General features: G+C 39.0%; 1 protein-coding gene across 2 annotated transcripts in view; it reads left to right on the plus strand.

Moving 5' to 3' along the window:
• The first annotated feature begins 4,517 nt into the window (after positions 1 to 4,517).
• Positions 4,518 to 24,903, plus strand: part of MYO1C (myosin IC) — a 65,305-nt gene continuing 44,919 nt past the window's right edge. Inside the window, exon 1 of one of the 2 annotated variants that reach the window (XM_053457126.1) lies at positions 4,518 to 4,662. In XM_053457126.1, the coding sequence (XP_053313101.1) occupies positions 4,570 to 4,662 (93 nt within the window). In that variant the 5' untranslated portion in view covers positions 4,518 to 4,569. Of the gene's footprint in view, positions 4,663 to 10,855; positions 10,934 to 24,903 lie in introns of those variants that run through there. The other variant, XM_053457128.1, reaches the window with a different exon arrangement.

Raw genomic sequence — 24,903 nt, forward strand, 5'->3', positions numbered from 1 at the left:
ATTTTACAGCTCAGTACACTAAATAAACATATGTAACAGTGTTTATAGCTTACCATAGGCAATAAATATGTATTATAACCCATTGTTTATGTATATACCATGGGAGCAGCCATCTTAACTTCCTGTTCCCATGATCTACATGGTGATTCCTCTAAAACTGAAAGCTGCCTTAAAACTTTGTTTAGGTTTTAAATTGGTATCTGGGACCACTAGGGAGAAAGACTGGAAGTTTCCAGTGCAGTAAATCTTTAGAGTGCTTTTTGTTAATACGTGTAAACAGTAGGTTACATACTATTTAGGGTGTGAGGGAAAGAGCAAGCTGTTCTGGTGCGTCTTCATTGGAGTAGAGTAAAGGAGCTTCATTATACAGCAGAGGGTACGAAAGGGTGGTGAACTGTCATGTCGTTTTAATTAGAAAAGGAAGCAAGTTTATCATGCAATATTTCATTAGCTTCCACTTTCCCTATTTAGCTTGAGCACTGGATGTTTCTAATCTTGTCTACTATGTGATAAACAGTATTTCTGTGTTTAGAGTATAAACAGGAAATAGCTTAGAATCTTAAAGCTACTGTCAGATAAGAGCTATTGTCTGCTTCCACATCACTTCCTTGCTCGGCCCTTATTATGACATGGGGATGAAACTATCTACCTTTAATCTGAGGCCATAGACGGCACAGCTCAAAATATGAGTTACATTTCCCACAAAGAATATAAATAGCATTTAGGGAAAAAATGTATATACACCATCATATATTTATCATGGCGAGACAGTGCTACCCGGGCAAAAAAGAGCACAAGGCTATTACGTATTTACCATGTGTCCCTCTTTAGGCACAGTCCCTTCTTCGAGGCCCTCTTTAGAATTAATACATTGCACCTCTTTGTCACATTTACCTATTTCCAGATGCCTGCTCACCTTTTGTACCTGCTATGTATATTTCCAATTGAAAACAGGAAATTATAATATTTTCGTGTATCCACAGCAACCACCAGATAATGTAGGTGCCCGAGTGCCATATGTCTTTGACCTTACTAACAGTTTATTCTATGATAACAAGGCTAAGATGTTATGTCTGAATGTTTTGACCTTAATTCTTAGCTGCCCATCCTGACCCCCTGGTCTGATTCCTGCCCGAGTATCTATACTGTACTCCCAGCCCTGACCAATTGGCTTTATTTTTATTTATTTAATTTCATTTAAATCTTCTTGGGGTGGGTAGGGGTCCAGTGGAAAGATATGTCTTTTAGTATTAGTGATTGAGCTGTGTATTTTTAAGGTGGCAGTTCTACTCATCTAGGACACTGGGAAAGCTCTGAAGCAATTAAATGTTGGTTGCATTTTTGTTTCTAATCTGCCAAATAATCAAATAAATAACAGAAAAATGTGATGGTATATTTTTGGAATTCCCACACCCTCATGGGATGAACTCTTTAATAGTCTTCTCTTGCCGTGCAGAAACTTCAAGGTCTTGTGTGCTTCAAATTAGTTTGAGTCAAGCTCCAACATTTGCATTGTTATATTGCAGCCCATCAGTATGTTCAGATCACAATTCTGATAGTGTTTCGAGGGTGGATTTTCATATATGACCCAGGCTGTTTGAAATAATTCTAAACTGTTTGCAATATCTAACTCATTTTCTCAATGCTTCGGTTATGTCTAAATTTACAGAAAACAGGAAGCCAGGACAATCAGCAATGATAATCAAATGGCACTGCAAGGCTGGAATCCAAATAATTTAATTTAAGCCTAATGAGGCTGGTTAATAAAGATATAATCACTGCAGATATACAAAAGTTTTAGATAAAATTCTCAGGGTTGAAAATATGTAACTTTTACTCTACATTTGTTTCCAACAATGCAACCCATTAAAGCTTTTAGACAAAGAGACACACTGTTAAAGTTAAGTTTAGAGTTTGTCCAGCACAATATTTTGTTAGGAGAAGCTTAGCATTGTTATTGCAAGAGTCATTTACTGAAGGATGATCCAAGGTATTCAATGATTACCCTTCAGCAACATTTAATACTACACTAACGCAATGTCACAAACTTTATATTTCATTCCAAAAATGTCAAGGTCAGAGGACACTGTCTGGGTGAAGTTTGACCATTGGTATGGCCAGACTTATTAGGGAATTTCGGTTGCTCTTACAAAACGGAAGAGAAAATATTTTTATATTTTATTAATACTTACTACCTGGTGTAGGAGGTCCACAAAGTGTAGACTGGCGAAGAAGGAGACCTATGGCAGACCAATGGGCGTTTGAACTCATTTGACATTACCAGGAGCAGGTTGTCCATTTGGGTGACCTCCTGGTGGGCAGAAACTTAATGGACTGCTTGGCGTCCATGTGACCTGGGGCACCAGCAGGTGATGTAATTTCCCATTGTTCTGCACGAAGGGAACAGGCAGTGGGACAAAGACAATTTAGGTCTGGGGGCATTTGTGGGTGCTGCTTTTGGTTAAACGTAGGCCAGCACCTCCATAAAATCACGTCTAAGGGTACAATAAACCAAATGCTTAAAGCAATAGAAGAAAAATGAATTAAAGCACAAAATTCGCCAGTGCTTTATCTATAAACAAAAATATGTTACAGTGCAGAGGTTAAGCTCACACCCACGGTGTACATATCCTCCAATACGCTGATTCAGGAAACAGTCCCTCAACTTTACTTATGATATGATTTTCCTTGTTTTTTTCTCTATTTTTAGAGTGAACAACTGAGGGCTTTCGAGTTATTGCCACCTTAATTTTCAGCAATCATTTGTTTATTGTACGGTTGTATCTGCTCAGCAGATTGTATACCACCAGTGTGTGTACTAGAATTCACATGCAGACAACATACTTTGGGATTAATCAGTAATCCTGGTTTAGGTGTTCAGGACAGCATCTCCACTTTGGTGTGGAACTAAATTGCTAACTTCTCTATAGTGAGATGCAAATAATGGCATGGATATATGTTTGTGAGTGTGCTGTATCTCTCAAATGAACAATCAGCCAGCAGTAAACCTTTTTTCTTAATCATAGGTTGTTCTTGTGCTAGGTGGTAATTATCTTAAAATCTTAATTAGCAACTGTGTTCCATTGTTTTACCATAATTAAAACATGTACTTCACTTGACTTCTTTCAGAGCCGTATAATAGTTAATAAGCAAGGTGGAACTGCTAAGTGGAATCCAACTCCATATAACTATTTTTCTGGGTAACAAATTAATTGGATAAGTTTCCATATAGTTATTTCCATATATTTAAGTGTATATATATATATGTGTGTGATGAAATATCAAATACTGCTTCAGAATGCCAATGCCCTCTACCGTCAGACCCTCTTGCCCAAAAAATTGAACAAATATATGTTGTTCTTTTTGGGACATGATTTACCATTACCTAATATAACATAACATAATTGATCTGGACAAGATAACGTTATATAACACAATAACAGCAATACGCTAAAAACGTATAGGTTTATCTGGTTACCCATTGAAAAGCTCCCCCCTAACCCTACCGTTTTAGGCATATTTTCCGATAGCCAGGAGTCCTAAAAATCTGGAGTGCTAGGGTACATATTCTTTGTTTAAACAAGATATTTAAGAGAATTCAACTAAAACCTGCCAGGCTTTCGCAGCTTGCATACCAAAATGTATCATCCATAATAATAGTTATGACAACAAGCAAAGCATACCTTTTCTAAATAAAACACTATTCACAAATTAAACAATTTAAACACTCTCTAATGATATTGGCATATTTTGTTGGTCATTTGCTCCATATGTCATTGTGTAAAAACACGTCATCTAATATTCAATTAGACAATAAATATGTTGGCTAAAACCAACCCTTTATTAAGGGGATACAGGGAAGTATAGGATGTATACTTTGTATTAAGTGTTTTTATAGAAGTGCTTATGCAGATGCTAAGCCTCGTATAAAGGAAATACTCGTGCAAACAAAATGCTGGATGTTTCTAAAACATTTTCAACAAATATACAGCAATTTTAAATAGATCTATATATAGATGGTTGATATAAGCTTTAAAGTACTTTATTCGTGTCGTGCAGAAATGAACTTTTCACCTTTCCTTTAAAAATGTAAGGATCCTGAGTGTATGCGTATTAGGTGTAACATTCAATACCCATGGCCTTATGCCAGCTGCGCTCATATTGTATCTAATGTAGTTTGACCTCTAAAGGTGCCCCAACAGGGACTGTTGAAGTTTTCTTAAGTTTACCATAATAAGCAAGGGCATAAATTAGCAGCTTCTAGGAGCCTTGACATTTTGAGGAACCAACTCTGACCTCCTGGAAAAATACTCTTGAACTTTCATTGTTGTCAGCATTCTCACCTTGACTTTGTATAAACATATAATTCCGGATTATCCACTTAAAATAGCGTTCCCTGACAAACGAGCTTTCCAGTCCTTCCTTAACTTCCCTAAAATCATCTAGTTCTAGTCCACACCATACAGTTGGTTGGTAAAGTGGAGAGGAGCATATGCTAAACCTGGTACCCCAAACAACCCAGCAATCCCCTTTCTGGATGTTGTAAGGCTGGCTTCTGCTTCTCATGAAATGATGGAGCTCAAGATTGAGTGTGTTCCCACAGGAGAGATTATCCGCTTGGTCAACCAGGATGGGGAATTTGTGTGCTCGAACTGCAAAAATGTAAGGATGTGTTCATATAACTTCTCTGTTGTCTGGTGGCTTGCACATCTAGTTTGGTTATTATTATTTTGTTCCAATCAATGTTGATGTAGCATGTACTGTATTTTACCAAGAATGCATTCCTAATTATTGAGGTTTTTGCTGAGATTTTTATTGAGGTTATTGAGCATTTACAACCTAAAATGAACAGAATTTGTATAAAGTGGGGCTTGTTCTTTGGCTGTTAGAGACTTTTTAAGGTTAGTTAATACTTTGACCCAGCAACAGCAGAGGGCCTCAGCTACCAGACCCTGGTCTAGCTATGTTTGATGGACTTGATGATCCTCAATAGCGGCTCCACCTAGGACTGCTTACTAAAGCTATCAAGTTTTTAGTCCAAGAACAAGCCATCATTTAATATTGTTATTGAAATCAGGAAAGCATTCTTATTCACAGCATCCATCTGGTATCAGACAAAAATACGCTGTTACAGTAGCAATCATTTTATTGTGTATAGTTTACAGAGTTTGTAGATTATGCAACATCATTTGTACATCACATTGTATTTGAGAGATGTAGTAGCTTTATTCATGCATCACGTGTTTGATTAATATGTTACTGCTGTTATTTTTTTGTATCATAGAGAATAATGTGTGGCTTCATACTATGAGTATTTTAATACTCCTATAGGGTTTAAACAGTGAAAATATAATCCTTACAAACAGCAAAATCTATGCAGATGTGTCTCCAATAACTACACCAACGTTGTACAGCATTCTTAACCATTAAAGTCTGCAATGAGCTCATTGGCCAATATGGTGAACACTCTATCAAGCCCCAGCAACACTCAAAGGGTTAAAAAAATCTATACTGCATGTAGGTCAGATGTCCCCCCCCCTGACATTTTGCTATAGAATGAAAATATAAAGGGAAGGTGGCATAGTTTGTTGTATTATGTGGTTCACTCTTGGTGCTGGCATATTTCCCTAATCAGAGTACAGCCAGAACTTCCTATCTCCTGTAATTGTAAACCGGTGTAACACATGTTAAACTGGGATTCCGAAGCAAAAGAACAATGGGTGTTTCTTTAACCCATTTGGCTGCCAGGAAAAAATGCTGAATTCCATATGTCTATGGAGTGTACTGTTTTGTAACTCTTTTGGGTCTTAACATTTAAAAATATATGTTTATGACAACAAATCTTATAGCATCTTATTGATACATCAGAATTCCCAGTAAAATGCTGTAAAGCCTATGTTTCACAAATCTACCACATAATTATTTACCTCTCCTGTCTCTGCCCTATGGACAGGTTTGGGGCTTATTGCCATGTAAGATCTTCCTCATTCAGGTGACCAGCATTCCTAAGATTTTCTAATAGTCCCTACCTTTCCAGGTTTCCTATGATTTCCTATGATTTCCTATGACTCTCCATGTAGTCACACATTATCACGTATTTTTGTATACATAATTATGATAATGCTATATGAAATAATAATAATAATATTTTAATTATATTGTTCTAGCAGATTCTGCAGTGGTTTACAATGGAAGTTTTGTGTAATAATGACATTTAATTGAACAAAGACATATGGTATGTAGGCTGCTGCTGCTGCTCACTAGAGTTTACAGTTAATTTGAGAAAACGGGAAAATCCCTCACTAGGTGCTTACCATAAATTGTCCAAAAACCCATAATGTCCTACACTGCATACAATGCGCAATATACTCTGCTGCTGCCCTCAGCAAAGGAAGGATTAGTAAAATAATATTTATGACATCGGCTGCATATATATATATATATATATAGCTTTATGTCTATCATTGATGTGATTCAATGATATCAATCCCACAAATAGCCTCAAAGGGATTTTTTATTCATCTGTTTGTCCCAATCATTGGTGATGCCTCTGCTGGTTTATGGCACCATGGGGATTAACCACATTGCTTATGTCTACATCCTCTAGCAAAGGGACATGGGCAACTATAAAGCTTCACATACTACACACAGCCTCCTGTATAACCTGAATTTAATATGAAGACAAGGGCCCTGATTCTGAATCCGGCATGGGGCCTGTTCTGAATCTCAGTTTAGAAATATGGCTTCCAGCAGCGCTCTCCATGATGTCTTTAGTTACTGCTACAGGCAGATGCCACCTGTCCTGTTGAGCGCTCGTATGTCCGCACTGTTATAAGGTCACCTTAACACTCTCATCCTGAGTTTACACCGTCAGGTCTGTCCTAATTTCTTGCTGGAAACATTTTGATGCCAATTTTCTGGCAAAACAAACACTGAAAATCGGCAGGATTGAGACCACCAGTGTCCACAATATGTGAACAGGGAAAAAACATAATATGTGAAGGACCAGAGAAACCCCCTGCTACCCAAACCACAAGTATACTAACGCAATCAAGCCTACGCTATACATTGTGGAACTTTTTGCTACCTAGCTCATCTGAGATACAATATCTTACTTTAAAACCCATAAAACTCCAAAACTATTAGAATGTTGGAAAAAAAAAACAATTTTGCTCACCGTATGCAAATCTATACCCTAGACCCCAATAGTCTCTCTTAGTGACTACACGGGTCCTGTCACCAGTCGTTCCCTATAAGTATTTATTTTACTGTTTGATTTTTTATGCTTTTCTTTTTTTCCTCCTACTTGACTTTTTGATACTCTCAAAGCTAGTGGGCCTGATGATGACATAGTGATATCATATGGAGTTCCCTTTAGGTATTTATTTAATCAAAAATATAATAATTTTTTTAATAATTATATTTCATTATTTTTTAAGAGGGAGACATTCTCCTTCCTGTTGATATGCCGAACCACATATGTTTTGTGCTTGCATGGGAGCTGTAGGGGCACCAGATACACCCCAGGGTGGAGACGCAGCTTGATGTCATGTTGGTCGTGACATTGGGTTGATATCCAGGCAGCAGGATACAAAAAATATTGGCAAGTATGCTTGCATGTTCTTCAGGAAACGTGACCTCTGAAAATTTAGAACACTAAATCAGGTAACGTCATGTTAACTTCCCCCATAATGCTATAAAAACTAACAACTTGCAATCTCTTCATTCCTTTGCCTCTGTTTATCAGTTTAATATTTTGAGACAAAATGGAAACATTAAGGGGTGTTTTTTGCCTAAAAAATCCAATTAGTAGTTTTTTCAAATTACTACATGAACTTGTATGTTTTTTAAAAATATGTCTAAATATTATTATGCATAGTGTTTGAGGCCAAATATACGATATGTATATCTATCTATCTATCTATCTATCTATCTATCTATCTATCTTCTGTAGTCCTTTGTGACAAGATGATACACAGGGAATGGGAGAGAATTAACTCTTAAATGCTGTTAAATTACATCTGCCAATATTCTGCCCCACAGCAAAGAATGTGGATGTATGTCATAGGTGTGTGGAGTAGTGACATCATTATGTTACATCACTGCTGAACAACATTTAGTAAAGAATAATGTCCTGAATTGTGATTGATTTTGTTAAGATACCACTGGTAACGTTGGGTGACCTGCAGCCACAAACATGCTGCAGTTGGCAAGGACATTTTTACAGTTATTTTAATGAATAAAAATGTTATAAATTGTATTTTTGGTGGTAGCAAAATCATACCCAACCCAAAGCCACAATAAGAAATCGGTAGATATCACAATGAGAAGATGTTGCTTTTGTCATCAACATGGCCATTCAGTTATGGTTGATGTTGATTTTAATAGGAATTATAATCAGCATTGCATCCATAAGGGACACAGCATGGGGTAAATAACTGAGATAAATAATGAAACATGCAACGTGCAGGGCTGCATTGCAGTTTCAGAAAATGGATTATAATTGAAGTCGGCTGGAATAATTAAGTCTATTTCCGGCTGTGTCACAAACTTTTTTCCCAAGTGCTTTAGGCACTGCACACCCCTATGGAATTTGGAGGTTGGAAGTTACATATGACCCACTGATAACCTAGATGATAACTTGGGCGTTGCATAGAATGAAAAGAGAAATCCTGTTTCATAATATATAGATCGATGTCTACAGATGAACAAACAAGGTGAAAGTTCAAGAGGTATTTACCATCACTATTTATCAACAATGTTTACTTCCAGATTTACAATTCCTGTCTCTGTGTCGTAGAACCTATTCTTACATCCGTTTGATCTTCCGAACCAGTCCATGATCCCCGCTGCCCACTATAGCAGGACAGTGGGGCTGCTGGGCAGGATAATGGCCAACAATCAGGACTGACCTTCACAGAACCAGACAGTTGAGAAGTATTTATCCCCTCCAGGGCATGTCTTCTTTGTTCAGGACACAATATGCCTTCTCTCTGAAAAGCTAATATGGAGGTCTACACAGACCACTGTAGCATAAATGGGCTGCTTTCAAGGAAGAGCTCTAATCTCTCCAACTGGCCTTTTGAGATCTGTCACTGTGTCTCACTGAGGAGGCCTGGTCTCCATCAGGTCAATAGCCCCTACTAAAGTGACCCTGTCCGTACCATCTCTATTTGTTTGGTTATTTATATATTTTTTTAATAAAAAAGAGAGATGTTTACCTAAAAGCAAACTTGACTTTCTATATCCACTTGTGTTACATAGCAGTATACTCCTATGCCAGCACTATTATTACATCACAAGACTTGGCAGTGATGATAATTGTTTGTGCACACATCTGTGGATGCTCCTTTACCAATCTGCCCGATGAGTAGTTAAATAAGTCATTGGTAAATAAAAGATTTAGAAAAAGATAATAGAAATAATGTAGGGGGGGGGTTCACTAAAATGTCCTGATAATTATACAGTGTATGGGTAACCTGGGTTTTGGTAACCATGTCAAAGACATAGCGACAAGGGGATGAAGGACCATCCTGACAGAAAAGACTGTAGTCCTCTGTGGTGGCTTTTGCTGAGATATTTCACCTAATGTTCTCCACTGCAGGAACACAGGGTCTCCACGCCATGATTCTCTAGTTACAAGGATGGGCAAAATGTCCATACCTGAAGACCTGTGTCCATGATAAGGCTTGTAGAAGTAATTGATACCATATTGTATTTACTAAAATCCCCATCACAAAGCTTTCAGTATCTTCAGTAAGCCCAATGATATCTTCCTAATAAAGATTCTTGGAGGTCACACAACAACCCCTGAAAACCTACTAGACGAAACCGAGTAAGAACGCTAACGGGGGGAACATTTTGGTCCATAAAGTACATCCCTAGTGTAGGCAGTGAACACTTTAACCTTTTATATGGCGAGCCTATAACCCACCCAGGGGGATACCTCCAAGTTTTTACCATCCTTAAATGATAAATTTAAAGATGTAATAATATTGAAAATGTTTATATATATATATACTTTTGATTATTGTGTCATTGCTGTGGTTGCTTAACCTGTAGTACACACATTTATCTTTTACTATTACTAAATTCTAATACACAGATGACATTCAACTGATTAATTTGGTTGCAGTTTATTTTCAAGATGAACTATAATGGAGGAACATTTATCAACTCAGCGATACCGAGAACTAGTGTGAATTAATAATCAGCTAATAGCAGCAACATAACTATATAAAAGGCGAGCGCGGCCCTTCTCAGAGAAGAAACATACCCAGGTCTGAGGACGGCAAGTTTCTGGTCTAGGAATATTCCTTATTAATGAGGTCACAGTTTAAAAACAATCAGAAGGACAACAGTAAATTGATATCAGGTTATGAATTCAATTTCAATGATGTAACTGTATATTTTATTGAATTCATTCTCACTTGTATAGTCTTCCTATAGGAAATGCTGTATATATTAAATTATAAATATTACAAAAAAAAAAGAAAAAGTGGAAACACATGTAAACATCAATTAGTTCAACCTAGCTGTGATGACCCATAGCACTGTACATAGGACAGGAAGTAACTTTTATGATTATCCTTGAAGGTCTAGGACAGCTGGCAGGTTTGGTTAAATAAAGTTTAAAAGGTACAATTCTGGGATGCCTTGTGTCCAAACACTGAAACGCCCTTACATACAGTACCCAGCCCAGCGCTATGCGAGTGCGATGTACTCAGCACTGTGTCCTATGTATACAAGCCCCGCCCTCGCCTCTCCCTAGCTGTACTGTCAGTGTTTGACATCAGGGTCACAGGAGGCGGGGCTAGTCGCAGCCACGCCTCGAACTCGTCCCCAGGCGCGCATGCGCAGTTAGTGGAGTCTGGACTGTCCCGGAGAGAGAGTTAAGGACAACCGGTAGAGCCACAAACAGACCTGCACTCAGGTGAGTTGTTTTCTGCGGCGCGGAGGCTTATTATCAAGCTCGTGGGGCGCCTCAGACTTGTGGGAAAGGAGCATTGGCGAGTCACAGAAACCCTGCGGGAGAGAGCTAAACACTAGAAATGAGAGAGGGTCAAAGTGAATGGGAGCGTGAGTGAGACGGCCGGTATGAGGGAGGGAGACCGCACATGAAGCCACAGGGAATATTAGGCATGTAGAGAGAGGTGGGTATCAGCAGTAAAACTGCAGCGGGCAAGTAGAGACAGCACTAAAAGAAGAGACGTCTCCAAGGTAGAGAGGGAGTGATGGAGGGAGAGAAAGAGAGTGCTGGGGACTAACTGGGTTAGTTAGAAAGCGGGCAACCCTTGCACGCCAGTTGGAGTTGGACGACAATTCCCATCATGCCCAGCCAGGCACCTTCAGACTGAGGGGAATGAAGCATTTGCTGCTCTCAGCCTCTCATCACAATCAGGAATTGACTTTCCCTTCTCAATGGAAGTTATTTTCTCTTAAAATGATCTATTTACAGATTAAATAGCTATGGTGCAACCTGGCAAAAATGATTCAGGGGACAATATCACATTCGATTAATACATCCCGCCACTGTCTGATAAACTGATACCCCAGGGGGTTTATTCACTAAAAGGTAGATTAACGCTCACGCGTCTCTATTCATTATTAAGGGTCCACGTTAGCAGGTTTCCCTGTGTAATGTATCATTCATTGTGTCAGGAGACTTTGAAGAAATCTCTATGATTGAACTATACATTATACAGGGCCAGCAGAAGAAAAGCTGGGGTTGGCTTTTCACATAGTGTAGTATAATTTGATGAAGAAGCTGAAACTACAACTCATCCCAACTCTTACTTTAGTGAATAAACCCCACTGGGTAGCGTGTAAAAAGAGCAGATCGGAGGCAGCCTCAAGGACAAAGAATTATCATGTAGTGATCTAGCTTGTGCAGTATACATGGTGCTTTACATAGTTTGGCATATGGAAAACTCAACCTACTGGACACATCTTTACATAAGGTAAAGGGGCCCTGATGAAAAACGTATACTGGTGTTACCTTGCGTCATGCTTTCATTATACACAGTCTTGGGTTGGATGGATTGCGCCACATCCATGGGCACCATGGTACAGGGATAATACGTCCTCGTTCGGAGGAAAGTAGGGTGTGTATCGCTGATGGGGGTCAGTTGATGAATAGGAAAAGTTGCATTTTTGTTGGACCAGCAAATTATTCCACCTTGTTAGCAGTTTTCACGGAAAACAAGGAAGTATCTGGCTGTAACATAATTGCAAAAGGGGTTTCTAATCTTCAATTATACTTTTTGAACTTAAACTTGGATAAGCAAACACAATGTGTCATTGGAACACAGGAGTGATGGGAGTGATAAAGAGCCTCTACACACCATTAAAAACCCGTTTCCAGCTACAATAGTCATTTACAAAATTAACAACGTCTACACTCTATTTCTGGTCCGGTTCATGTTTTAATGGACAAAATTTGCTTTTCTTTCAAAAGCAAGGGCATTCTTGAGTGACCCCAAACTTTTGAATGATAGTATGTGTGTGTAATATATATTTGTCAAACTATTTTTATTTTCTAGGTTTCTATAGACTGTTGAATGGAAATGTTATCTGGCCTTAACGTGAAAATAATCTTTTAATCTACAATGTGGTAATTCAGATGAAGTGCAGAGGTCTCTGTTTTCCTTTAGCGTGGGATTAGAGAGAAATTGCCTGGCTTGACTTCGCATCCACTTGTCTTAGGGGAAGATGCAGTTAGACTCGGGCCCGCACAATCTTATTTTCCTTTCCAGAAATAGTCCTGCAGCTGTGCCTGTCCCCGGCTGCTCTGTTTCGTGAAGAGGGAATGGAAGTATAGTGGCTTTGGATGGTCGGTCACACACGTGTTGTCCCTTCCCAAATGGAATTCCTTGGTGAAAAATCTCATATATGTGTGTGTGTATATATATATATATGTGTGTGTATATATATATATATATATATATATATATATACATACTTTGTGTTCAGCAAGTAATCATGCTGGAGGCTGTGAATGCATGATCTTCATGTATAGAAGAAAAAAAAATACGAAATGCCATTTTTAGACTGTAATTATTAAAATATGTTCTTTTTTTCTATAATATGCATCTGGCTTTTTTATGTTTAATGCGTTGCTGCCTGTCTTTATTATAGAGTAAATTGTGAGTATCTGTTTCCTGTTTGTCATGCAATAGAATCATTTCTAACAACCAATTAATTCCTTATTAGCTGGTATTTGTTGGCTTTTGATCCATGTTGACATAGACTTGGAAGACTAATTTGCTCGATGTATCAAGTGAAATTGAATACCAGTCTGGGTTGTAATGAGTGTTTTAATGGTTTTGTTCTATTTTGTATCCCGGTGAGGGATGTGATCATTGGTTAGCGTTCTTATTGCTATGCCAGGTTTAACGCAAATACCAAGGTTTAATTTTTATTTTGTTACTGTATTAGTTTGCCACGGAACTCAGTGCTACTTGTGGAGCCTCAGGGTGTAAAGAAGTTGGACCCATTTTTTTTAATGCAAATTAGTATTTTTCAATTTTATCTGTGTTGTGTGTTCAAAATATTACCGTGCTTGATTTTTAATAAGTGGTGAGCTGGCAGAGGAGCCTGAATTTGCATTGGGGTTTCCCCAAAAGCACATGGGGCATCTTAGTGACTCCCACGGCTTGTTGGCTGTGTGCGTGGGATATTAGATGACGCATCTATATCTTTCTTTCTGTGGCATAGTTATGCTAGAACAAATATCTAAGCCACTACCACCACCATCATCATCCAGGAGCTTGAGAGCTGCTCAGAGCTGCTATCTGTTGGAGGGCACTGTCTCCCCCAGGATTAACAAACCTGGTTGGGGTTTAAAGGTTGCTTTGTTCTGTTACGATGAGCTTCGTAAAGAATTTCATTGATGAGGCTTCCTGGAAAGATCTATTGTTTGTGTTGCGGAAGGTGAATTAACCTCCTTATTTCAGCCCCTGATCTGCCCAGCTAAACAATGTCGTGGTGCCTAGGTGTGTCTGCTGTGTGTTATTTTATATAGCAAGTGCTCTCAAACTTTTACTCTCCTTCCTATCAATCATGTTTTGTTTTCTTTCTGGGAAATTTGACAACACCACCCAGATCCTTCCTACCTGGAGACGGCTGTATGAGTAATTATTGTACAGATAAGCGATATACTGCAAGGGTTTACAGTTATGTTTCTTTATTATTCTTCTTGCAAGTGAGTGATTCTGAAATTGAGTCTTATAGTAAGATAGCACTGGGTTGCCATTCTTTAAATTTGTGGGATTACACATATGATAGACCTGTGTAAAAGAGGACTATATTGTGAACTTAGATTGCTTTGTAAACTAGTTGATGATCAGAAGAGGTTGTGGGCCCAATGTTGCTCACCAAAAGGCTTTTCAGTAATCTTAGCCGGTATTTTACATTATTTAATTGATAGTCGCAAACAGTATATGGATTTTGTTGGGCCTTAAATCTTGATGAAGTAGTTTTAATCCAGTTGCATGGCTGTAAAAAGTTAAAGACCTGGGTCGAAGTGGCCTCATCTCTTTAGAGTATGCCCGGTTTCTCTTCATACTCCTTGCCATCTGTGCAAAATGTGTCCGAAGCAACACCATAAAATACAGCTATAGCTCTGGCTGGGGTAAACGCTGCATGTGTGGCTGGAAAGTGCTGCTATTGATTTAAATGGGAGCATTTTCCTACCACTGATTGCTTCAAAGAGCCAATCAGTGGCAAGAACAGTCAGATCATTGAAAAGAAGGGCAGCGGCTTCTGTGTCGGGTAATAGCGTTGTTATGCATTCTTTTGAGGGGCTATCAGGGACATCAGAAGCCTTTTACCATCGAGTATAAGTTTATAACATGTTGTCCTGTCTTTTCCCTATTTATGAAACGTTTCCTATTGTGTTTGAGTCACTTGTACGTGGATGTGCAAAATGAGTCTTAAGACGTGTTCTTATATTGCATGCTTCATGCAATATCACAAGAGTGTTCTCTGGCTAACACTTATAAAGTGGGTTATTGGCCCTCATAACATTAATAATTTGCTTATTTCACCTGCTTCCATGGTGGAGTACAGTGTAGCTGCATAGAATATCCTGGATGAACAGTTAGTGACGTTTTATGGTCTGCCAAGTTAGTATTTCACTGTAATTCAACGTAGCTGTGATCCCCCCCCCCCGTATAGGCAAGTACTGAATGTTACCCCCAGACCCCCCCCGCCCAATCCCAGCCTTCCTAAAAATCCCAAACAGGCTCTGGACCTCCAATACAGAGCTGCTTGTTTTTGGCCACTAGAATATAATAGGGAGCTTGGTGATTCATTGGGGTATCATTATTTATGCAGTGCTTCTTACAGAATATACAATATTTTCAAGAGGAATGACAACTAGAATTGGCAGATGAAGACAAACCGATACATTGTGTGATGAGGGCCCGGCTCGCGAGCTTTGAGTAGTGTATGTTTCTCTGGCATTTAATAGCAGGTTAAAGGGCATTTAACGTGGGCACATGAGGTCATTAGCTGGAATGCTTGGCATCGGCTCCAATAACATGCCATCTCGTTTCATGCAGGGTAAACAAACCAAGTGACTGAGACTTAGTTGTGTATGCGTAAAAGTTGCCATAGCAGGGCAGAAATTAAAGGGATTTAAAAATGATGTGCTGTGTTACTTCATTAACAGAATGGCGGAAAAGAGCCAGTTCCCCCAATTTCTAAAAAGAATAATTAAGAAAAGATACAATTTTATATGAAGTTCCTATATAGATCAGTACTTCTGGCACCGTATAAATCTATATCGTGGCCTGGAGAAATGAAGGGTTTAGTATCGTTCAATGCTTTGGAAAGGGTTTTTCTTCTTCTCTTGTTCTAATATTAAAATCGGGCGGGTAAGCTTTGGATTGGCAGGGAAGGTATGTAAACCATTTAGTTTGGATGGCTGACACATCAGAAAAGAATGTGGCTTTTTTCAAACACAACGGGCTGATTAGTGAGTTCAGCTAAAGCTCCAATCATGTGTATTGGACAGTTTGATCTACCCAAGGATTACAAGTAGATTCAGTGGTTCCTTTTTGGTTTCGTGAGCGAATAACTCACAAATGACTCTTACTCCGTGTGTCAGTAAGCCACTGGCTGGTCTTTCAAGCCAAACCGTGCTGCCTGGGCAAACCAGGGAACGGAAAACCTTTCTATAGAGATTTTATGTACAGATCCAGTGAACTTTGCTTCATACTTTGTTAATCTTAGATTTTTGGGTTGATTACTTTTCCCTCAATCACTCCCAAATTCCTGGTTTCTGTCCATGGCAGTATTCATAAGCAACATGTTTAGTTGGCAAAAGGAGGCAGGTATGAAAAGGTGCTTTAACAAATCCCCCCCCCCCCAAAAAAAAAAGAAACGCTTAAAGGCAAAGGTGTGAAGGCAGAAGGGGCAATCGGCAGGTAAGGGGCTTCTTGCTCTTAAGAGTCCCAAGGCAGCGATTAAGCAAAAGTTACTTTAATCATTTGTAAGATTTACTAGGTTTTTTTTAAGCTGTAATGGCAAAAAGCACTGGGTGCGTTAATTTATATACAGAGACCTGATCTCCTGACACACAGGCTCTGTCTACACAGAGATAGGGTCCTTGGAATATAATGTGATACTGTCACTTTAAAAAAGTCTTTGGTCTGTAAATTCACTGTTAATCTGTAAATCGTGACCTTGTTTCTAGGGGAGAGCTTGTATACATGTCCCCAATGCCTATGCGTGCGCAGCCAGCAGGTATTGGGCTGAAGCCGCTGATAGAAGAGATAAACTGAGTATGTATGTATGTGAAACATTGCATTTGTCACTGATCAATGCTGTTTGTTCCGCTGATAAAAAAATAAAACTGGTGCTTTTCCCTTTTTGAAGTGGGAGAGTCGTTTATGAATAAGATTTCTGTTTAACTAGTCTTTGGTCCTGCGTGAGAATATTGGTTTATGAAGTCACGTAGCTGTGCTAAACCAATAACAGTCACACTAGACATCTGTTTGCTTTAAAGTCGTGCTTCTTTCAATAAAATTCTAAGTGATCATGGCACACAACTCTGCGGAAACTGTATAGTGTTTCCACTTATAAACTTATGTAAATACCCCAGGACTGTAGGTGTGGGATGAAGATGAAGCGGATGGATTTAAAATTAAATGAGGGAGCAGTATAAATGGGTTCAAATCCCTGTTGTTTGAACCATTCTGGTGTATGCTGCGTATTGAATGCATTGACATTTTCCATGGCTTTGTATTTTGGGTCTGCTCCGTTTAGCTCCAGGAAAGCAGGCATCATGGAAATAAGTGTAATATTTGCACAGAGATATAGCCATGGATGGGATAAAAATCGGTCCTGGCGCTTTAAGGCCTGTGGCCAATAAGTGATGTGTGCAGATGCACACCAAAGAGCCCCGTTTGCCCTGTAGCCAGTCCAGATAGCAGTCGGAGTGACCCATGACGTATTCCTGTCCCAAGATTTATTTTCACAGTAACGTGTATGAGACCGTATGACATACTGACACATGCAGGAAAAAGTGAAGAGTTAATGGAATTCTGTAGCCCAGAGATCAGTGGCCTTTTGCTAAACAGCTGTCATTGTATTGTTTATATTGGCTACCCATTAGGAATAACGCATAGCCTAACCCAACAGGTGCATTCTGTGTGTTTCTCTATTACTGCTTCACTTAACTCGGTTTCTTAACAGTAGGAGATTGCTTGATGCACTTTGATCATTCTAAATCCAAAGTTGATGTATAATGGTATTTTCTATTATATTTCCTTTATTTCATTTTAATATCGTGCTTTGAAGCTAATTCATTTTGCATTGAACAAATTTTTCTTGATAAGGTCACTAGTTGAAACATAAGTGTGCTTCTGCATAGTCTGTAGTCCTTTTGTGAGAGAAGAATATAAAATTTTAGTTAATGTTATCCATTATTTGCGAAATGGCGTGTTTTTCTGTCCACAAAAATCTTTAGAACTCGTAAATCGTGGTTGACATGCATAGTGCTGGTGGGTGGAAGGAATAGGGGGAAGAAAAGGAAGACTTGGTTGTTAATTGGTAAAGATTCTAAATATGTGCATGATTGGCATAGAAGCGACAAATCCATAATTAAATTGCGATGCTCGTTAATTGTCTTTCAATAAAACTGAACCTAAATTGTCTTATAACTGTGCTGATTGGTGATGTGGTATAGAGCCCTGTGCTGAATTTCTGACCAATCGTGCTCCGCTCTTTCAAACATTCTGTCACAGCTTTTAGTGATAGTGAAGAACTTAATTCCCTCATTCACAGATACTCATTCATTCCCTTAATCACGCATACGTGTTCATACAAACTTCCCCACCCCCTTAGCTGAACTGCAGATTTCCTGCGCATTCCCGCAAGGCTGCCTTTGCGTTGCTCGCACACAGTGCCTCTTCTCTTGTCCCGCCCAGGGGAAGCAGGAACAGAGTCATTTTCACTTGACTCTGCTGGGTTCCTGGGCGGAACAAGAGAAGAGACGCTGTGTGCGAGGAACGCAAAGGCAGCCTTGCGGGAGTGCGCAGGATTACTGGGACCCGCAGGTACATTGTCCTGTCTCCAGCACCCGAAAAACCACCCGTAAATTTTTTTATGTGTCCCACGTTTTAATATGGTGTCTGACCTGAATACATAGGCCCCAGACAACCAAATAGAACGTTGCTTCTTATTTCTTCCTTTTTACCCCTTTTTCCTATTTTGCCCTTATGGTGTTTCGGACGTGTAAAGCACTGGAGAATTTGTGAAGAATAAAAGATGAGTGTTTATTTATTTTTTTTTTTTATTAATATTATTTAGCTTCGATTTTTATAAATGTTAGCCTTGTCTGCTGCAACCTGTAGTGTAGTATTATGATATTGGTCCTTTCCAGTAGAGGGAGTTAACCTGTTGTATTTATGAAATATACCATTATTTCCCTCTTTATCTATCGATCTATCTATCCTGTTATTGTACATATGCATCATCGCACAGAAATCCCCCAAATTTGATTCATTCATAGTTCCTTGGTAGCAGTAAATTACTTTGTTGAAAGGGAATTCATTTGAAGTGTTTGATTAAGGTGGAACCTTTTTACACAACCCAACCTGTTATCACTCGAGCAGAAAATCTGGGTATATCTAGCAGCTGACGAGATAGATCGTAAAATAATTATGATTCAGTAGATTGATATAATTTTTTTTCATGATTGTCTGTGTATATATATATATATATATATAATTTATAGAATAAAACATATGGCCCTTCTCATTATTTTGTCTTTGTAGATTTTTTTTTAAAAAAAATTTTTGCTTACATTTAACCTGAGAATAACCCTCCAAAAAAGTAATCAGTCTCACTTCTATCGTTTGACACTTTACATTACAAACTGCTTGAATTGAATGGTCCGATGTAGGCCTTGTATCCAGACGTCGCTTCACATTAGATGGAAAACTGAATCAAAACGTGTTTTATAGGACATAACGTAGTTTGGATAATGGCTCGTAGGTTTGTATAGGGTAACATAATCATTACCCGCTTAACTATACATCCTGCTGCCACATGCTGGGAAATAGTGTAATACTGCCCTGCAACTGTATGTTACTATAAGCTTCCACAGTTAATAGGGTCATCTGGTTTATGAATCTAACCGGGGCTAAAGTAGTCAAATGGAATTTTGGGAATAATTAGGTATTTGTTTGTGAAATATCCTTGTAAAACAAAAAGCCCCCAAGCTGGTTCCGAGTTGGACAAGATGTTAGTGTAGATAGGAGACTTGGAAGGGCTTCACACGGTGTGTATGCTGATGCATTGTCCAGCAAGGGAAATTCGGTGTACGCAGCCCTACGCATTCTCCAGAGAGGGAACTTCTGATTAACTTTGGCTAGAAAACAGAGCTCAACACTAATAGCCTACCATGATCAGGACTAATATCTGTGCGAGGAAGATGGATTTCTTATTATAAGGTGGCCCAATACTTCTATTCTGCAGTCTGTCTGGCAAGGAGTTAATAGAAGAGAAATAATATATATATATATATACAGTATAGTATTTGACACTGACCTGTGTATTAAGCTGTGCAAAATCTGCTAGAATAAATATCCTGGAAGATACTAATCTGCGCATGTACAATGTAATTAAACATACATATGTGGCAGAGTCCCTCTGTTAATATACCGCGGTATATTCTGCAGGCAGTGTGGCTGAGGTGTGTGTATACATGCGGTCTTGTTCACGGTATGAAGTGGTGTCGGCACTTCTCTTTTGACCCGTTGGCAGTACTTACGCTGGAATCTGCATGATGTCATCTCACACCCAGGCTCTTTCTGAAGGCTGCAGCCTAACAGTACATCAGGAATGCTTGCTATGCCAAGGGCCTGTTCTGTGGCGTGCCTGCGATTAGCACTTTGGTGGTATTTCAGAGGAGGCTTCTCCACGAACAGATGGATTGCTCCAAAAGAAAAAAAAAAAATGTTCATGAAGAAATGTTAAGGGAGTGGAAGTTTCCAAATGCTGAAGAGATAACAAAGGTTATTGGGCAACTTTCCCTCATCGCTACCCTTCCCCATCAGGGTGGAATGTGGAATTTATGATTTAAGAAATTGCAAAAGTCTGGCACACTGCCTTCATTCCTGCACAACGTGAAGACTAGCACCGACTTGCTACCACCACACTAATACGAGCAATAATGAACCCGATATTATGAAAGGGTATGGGATCAGACATTGCAAATACACATAGAATGACTGAAACAAAATAACACTATTAGATATTGTAGCTAATAGCTGGTTATAGTCTCATTCCCTTGAGGCTGTACATTTTTAGTGTTAATGTTTATGGACGATCCGTTCCGTGTAAGCATTTATTGTGTAGTTGTACCTGCGTTGGTAGTGTGGCGGTAGTGTTCACAGAGGTCAGTCATTGGAAGATGAGAATAATTTGGACTGTGGGGAAGAGTGAAATGTGTTGGTGTAAGAGGCCGAATGAAGAATTTTGGCAGATCTACAAAATAACGCAAACTAACACTTTCATTGTTATGAGAAGTAAAACAACATCTTCCTTTGTGGTTCCTCATCAGGCACGACGTGTCCGGGGGAGTTTAGTCCCACTTTTTTGTTTTTCATTTTCAATCCAACTGTATGCGTGTTAATTCATTCTAATGCGTTAACGCACTATTACTCCCTAGTGCGTTAATACCTTATGTATGGCAAACATGGGAAAGAACTCCATGCTGGCACTTGAAAAAAAAATGAAATAAATTTAATGTGGGATAGTTAAGAATACCATGCATTGTATATATGCAAATAAAAAAAGAAGAAATTAACTAACAATTCTTACATCATCAGTTATAATCTCAATGGGAGTTTGTGCTTCCGATATTTCTGAATATACTGTAATACAGTGTGATATTACTGTCAAGTCTTGGAGTGGAAGGGAGTTATGCTTCTTGTTATGCTCATTTGTAACACCGTGTCCCTGTCCTCAAATGCCTTTACTTCAGGTGTGTGACACAATTTCATGTATATATTGTTGCAAGCACATCACTAGTAAATTCCCAGAAACTTATAGAATTTACAGGAATAAATACCTTTTTTCCCCTATGATGAGGGGTCTGTACTCATAAAGCTCTGGTCCTTGTACTGATTTTTGAGCAGCGGGTTTTGGGTCCATACAGATCACTCCTACAATGCAGTAATTACTGTTCCCCATACTGATGGACTGTTTGTGCGCTATATATAATGTATGTTTTTTAGAAATGTTACATTTCATCGGGATTGTGCTTTTAATTTTGGCGCTGAAGGCATAGGTAGGTCAGAACATGGTTGGCTGCATAATGAACGAGCAGAACTTATCGCTGAAGCGGCCGCATGAAATCCCCGACTGTAAGCGTAACAATTAATAATTAATTTCACTCTCCCGTCAGTATTTGCTTTAACTACAAGTCGCTTTGTATAGGAGAAAAGGCCTGTGAATAATTCATGAAAGTTGCTTTTGTTTGCATATCCTGCAATGGCTATTCCGATACCTTACTGGTTACGTCTGTAGAGGCAACATTTGAATAAAAAGTTACATTTTAAACTATATATAGTACAATAATCTGTGTTAGCTGGCCTGGAACATGCAGTCGGTGTCATGTGGTTTGAATGGTTAGAGTGCAGGAAGATAATGAAAGGACAGCAGGCCAAAATATAGACTTTACATTATAAATGCCCATAGGAGGGAGTCTTATAATAGAAGAGGAATGACTTTTACTTCACTAGAAATCAATTAAAGAACATTGGCCAAGGCAGGGGTTATATTACTTTACATTCTGTGATATGTGGAGCAAATCCAGCATAACCAAAAACGCTCAAGTCCTAAACTAGCCCTCTTCTCCTTGCCTTTTTTTAAGGCTGTTTGCACCAGTGGGTTTTTGCCAAAGTGGAAGAATAACAGGAGGCTTTTGGCTTTGACTGGCATTTTTCACCAGCGTGAAGGACTAAGCTGGCACTCTGTCAAGCATAATTCAGTTGAGATGTTGAGGAAATCTTAGTCTTTAAATTAGTCTTGTGTTAAACAGGGCTGCCAAACTCTTTCTATGAAATAAGCTCACTGGGGATGTACCCTCATGATGCATAGTGACGTAAAAGAGATGAAAAACAGCTTTCCTACACTAAAGTAGCCTCTGAGTCCCGAAGGACTGCTATGGCCTGCCCATTTTGTGGCTTGGCATCCCTGGGAAATTTGGGACCATACTGAGTTCATCACTAAACTCGGCCACAAGGGGGAATGCGTTGGGACTTCATGTAATGCATGCAATGCAGCGCGCACACAGATATGTCAGCCACCAGATGGTTAACAATCTAGTGTATTCACTGAAACACTGCTTAGAGTTTACTGAAACGGGTATCAGGGGCACAAATTTAGTATTATTTACTTATTCTTGGATTAAAAAAAAGTTACGACCACCCCTTTTGATAGGTGTGAGATTTTGTAGATGTTATGACTGGTTGTCCTAGTTGTAACTATCACTTTTTTTTTTTTTAACCCCCCCCCGTTTGAATGTTTTGGAATTATTGGCTTTGAATATAAAGGATTAGTTTGGTCCTGTGATGGTCAGAGATATAAAAGTAATTTCTTGTCAAGTTTGTCTATCAACTTTCTCCACATTATCTTGGTGAAATGGTCTTCCAAACAATGATTTAAGATCCTTGGTCACACTGGTTTAAACTATGCATTACAAAGGGGCAACTCCGTTACTCTTACAGGGAAATTATGCAGGGATAGGCATCTCTCCAGGTTCAAAAGATCAGGGGCAGGTAAGTGTCAGGGGCCACCCCTGGGAACGTCCTAGACACGCATGTTAATTTACTGTATCAGTGCGCCTCTCCAACTGCTGGTGGATGGTCATGAGATTTGTAGTTCATCACAATCACTGTGGAGCTGCTTGTTCCTTGACACGGCTTCACGTGTTGAAGAAACCGATTTGTTGGAAAACATTTTGGTTTCTCTTCAGAGGAATGGTGACTCTTTTTTCCAAACCCCTTTATGCCACACACTATTTATTATGAAGCACTTTGAAAACTCCCCTGAAATGTACATTTTTAGTCTTTTAGTACTTTTCCATTGTTCTTTCCAGGAATTAAATGCAACGTGTCTCTTGAACAAAACAACCTATTAAGAGTCTCCCTGGGCCTTCCTCGTAACAACAGTTCTGCTTACTGGTGCTCCGTATTGCAAGTTTGTACCAACTTGCCTTTTCAATACACAAGGGTCCTCTTATCTGTCTCCTCTCTGTTCATTGTTGGCAGCCTGGAGAGGGTTGTTTTTCTCAATTTAATTAGCTGCTATATATGACGACACGGTACCATCCTAATAAATAAATAAATATATATATTCATTTGAATTTGTACAGGTTGGAATCATCCTACATCATTACATTGATTCTAGCTGAGACGATTGAAAAAGCTTTAGCAATGCTTAAAACGCTAAAAAAAAAAACACAAAAAAACCCAACAAAACTAGGAGATCTTATCACTAAAGGGAGAGAGGAGAGTTTGCATGGGAGTTGTCTCGGCACCTCAAGTTCACTAAACGTCATGAAGGTACAATGCCAGTAAGATTCAGCTGCACAAAGAACTTGGCAAACTGTCTATAATGTGCAGTTATGTCAGTGAGTTCTTCAAACATCTCCTCACCCATTGAACTATGCATTATGCAGGGCCAGCTCAGCCGTACCTGCAGGAAACTTGTCAGCGTTGGCCCTTCCTAAGTGAAGGATTTCAAGCCAGAACTCTCCTGTAAAATTTTGTGAATTCACCAGGAGCATTATTTGTAGGACCGTTCATAGAACTGCTACAGTTTCAACTTATCTGCTGACCTTAGTAAGCTTCTCATGCAAGAAGGGCCACATGGACCCTAATTATATATATATATATATAGTTTGCATAATACAATTGGCGAGACTTCATGAGTCACCTGATTGATTGAACTATTCATTGTGCAGGAGAAATATGCAAGGGATGGAGCTTCAAAATGCCTAATGAATTCAAACCACAGACATTCCTGCCAAATCCCCACTTAAGTGAATAAACCCCATATATAACCTTTGCAAATTCACGAATCTTCATTTAATAGCTTTTCTCTTTTGCATCGCTGAAATAAACCAATTTTTATATGCAAAAAAGCTTACAGTTGAGATCAACAGTAAAGACGAGGTGAGATGTCATGTTGTCGGTCTTGCTAGACAATAACATAAAAGGTTGGCCTTGTGGAATTAGGCTGAGCATATTTTTAACATCACTTGAAGATTATGAATGCTTAATCAGATGCAACCGTGAAGAAAAACACAGGTGCTCAGAGCCTCAGCTGCCCACGTTGCCATTGCAGGCAACTCTCACACATGTGTGTAGACGTATATCGAGAATT

Source organism: Spea bombifrons, chromosome 2 (assembly GCF_027358695.1).
Source record: "Spea bombifrons isolate aSpeBom1 chromosome 2, aSpeBom1.2.pri, whole genome shotgun sequence".
Classification (NCBI taxonomy): domain Eukaryota; kingdom Metazoa; phylum Chordata; class Amphibia; order Anura; family Pelobatidae; genus Spea; species Spea bombifrons.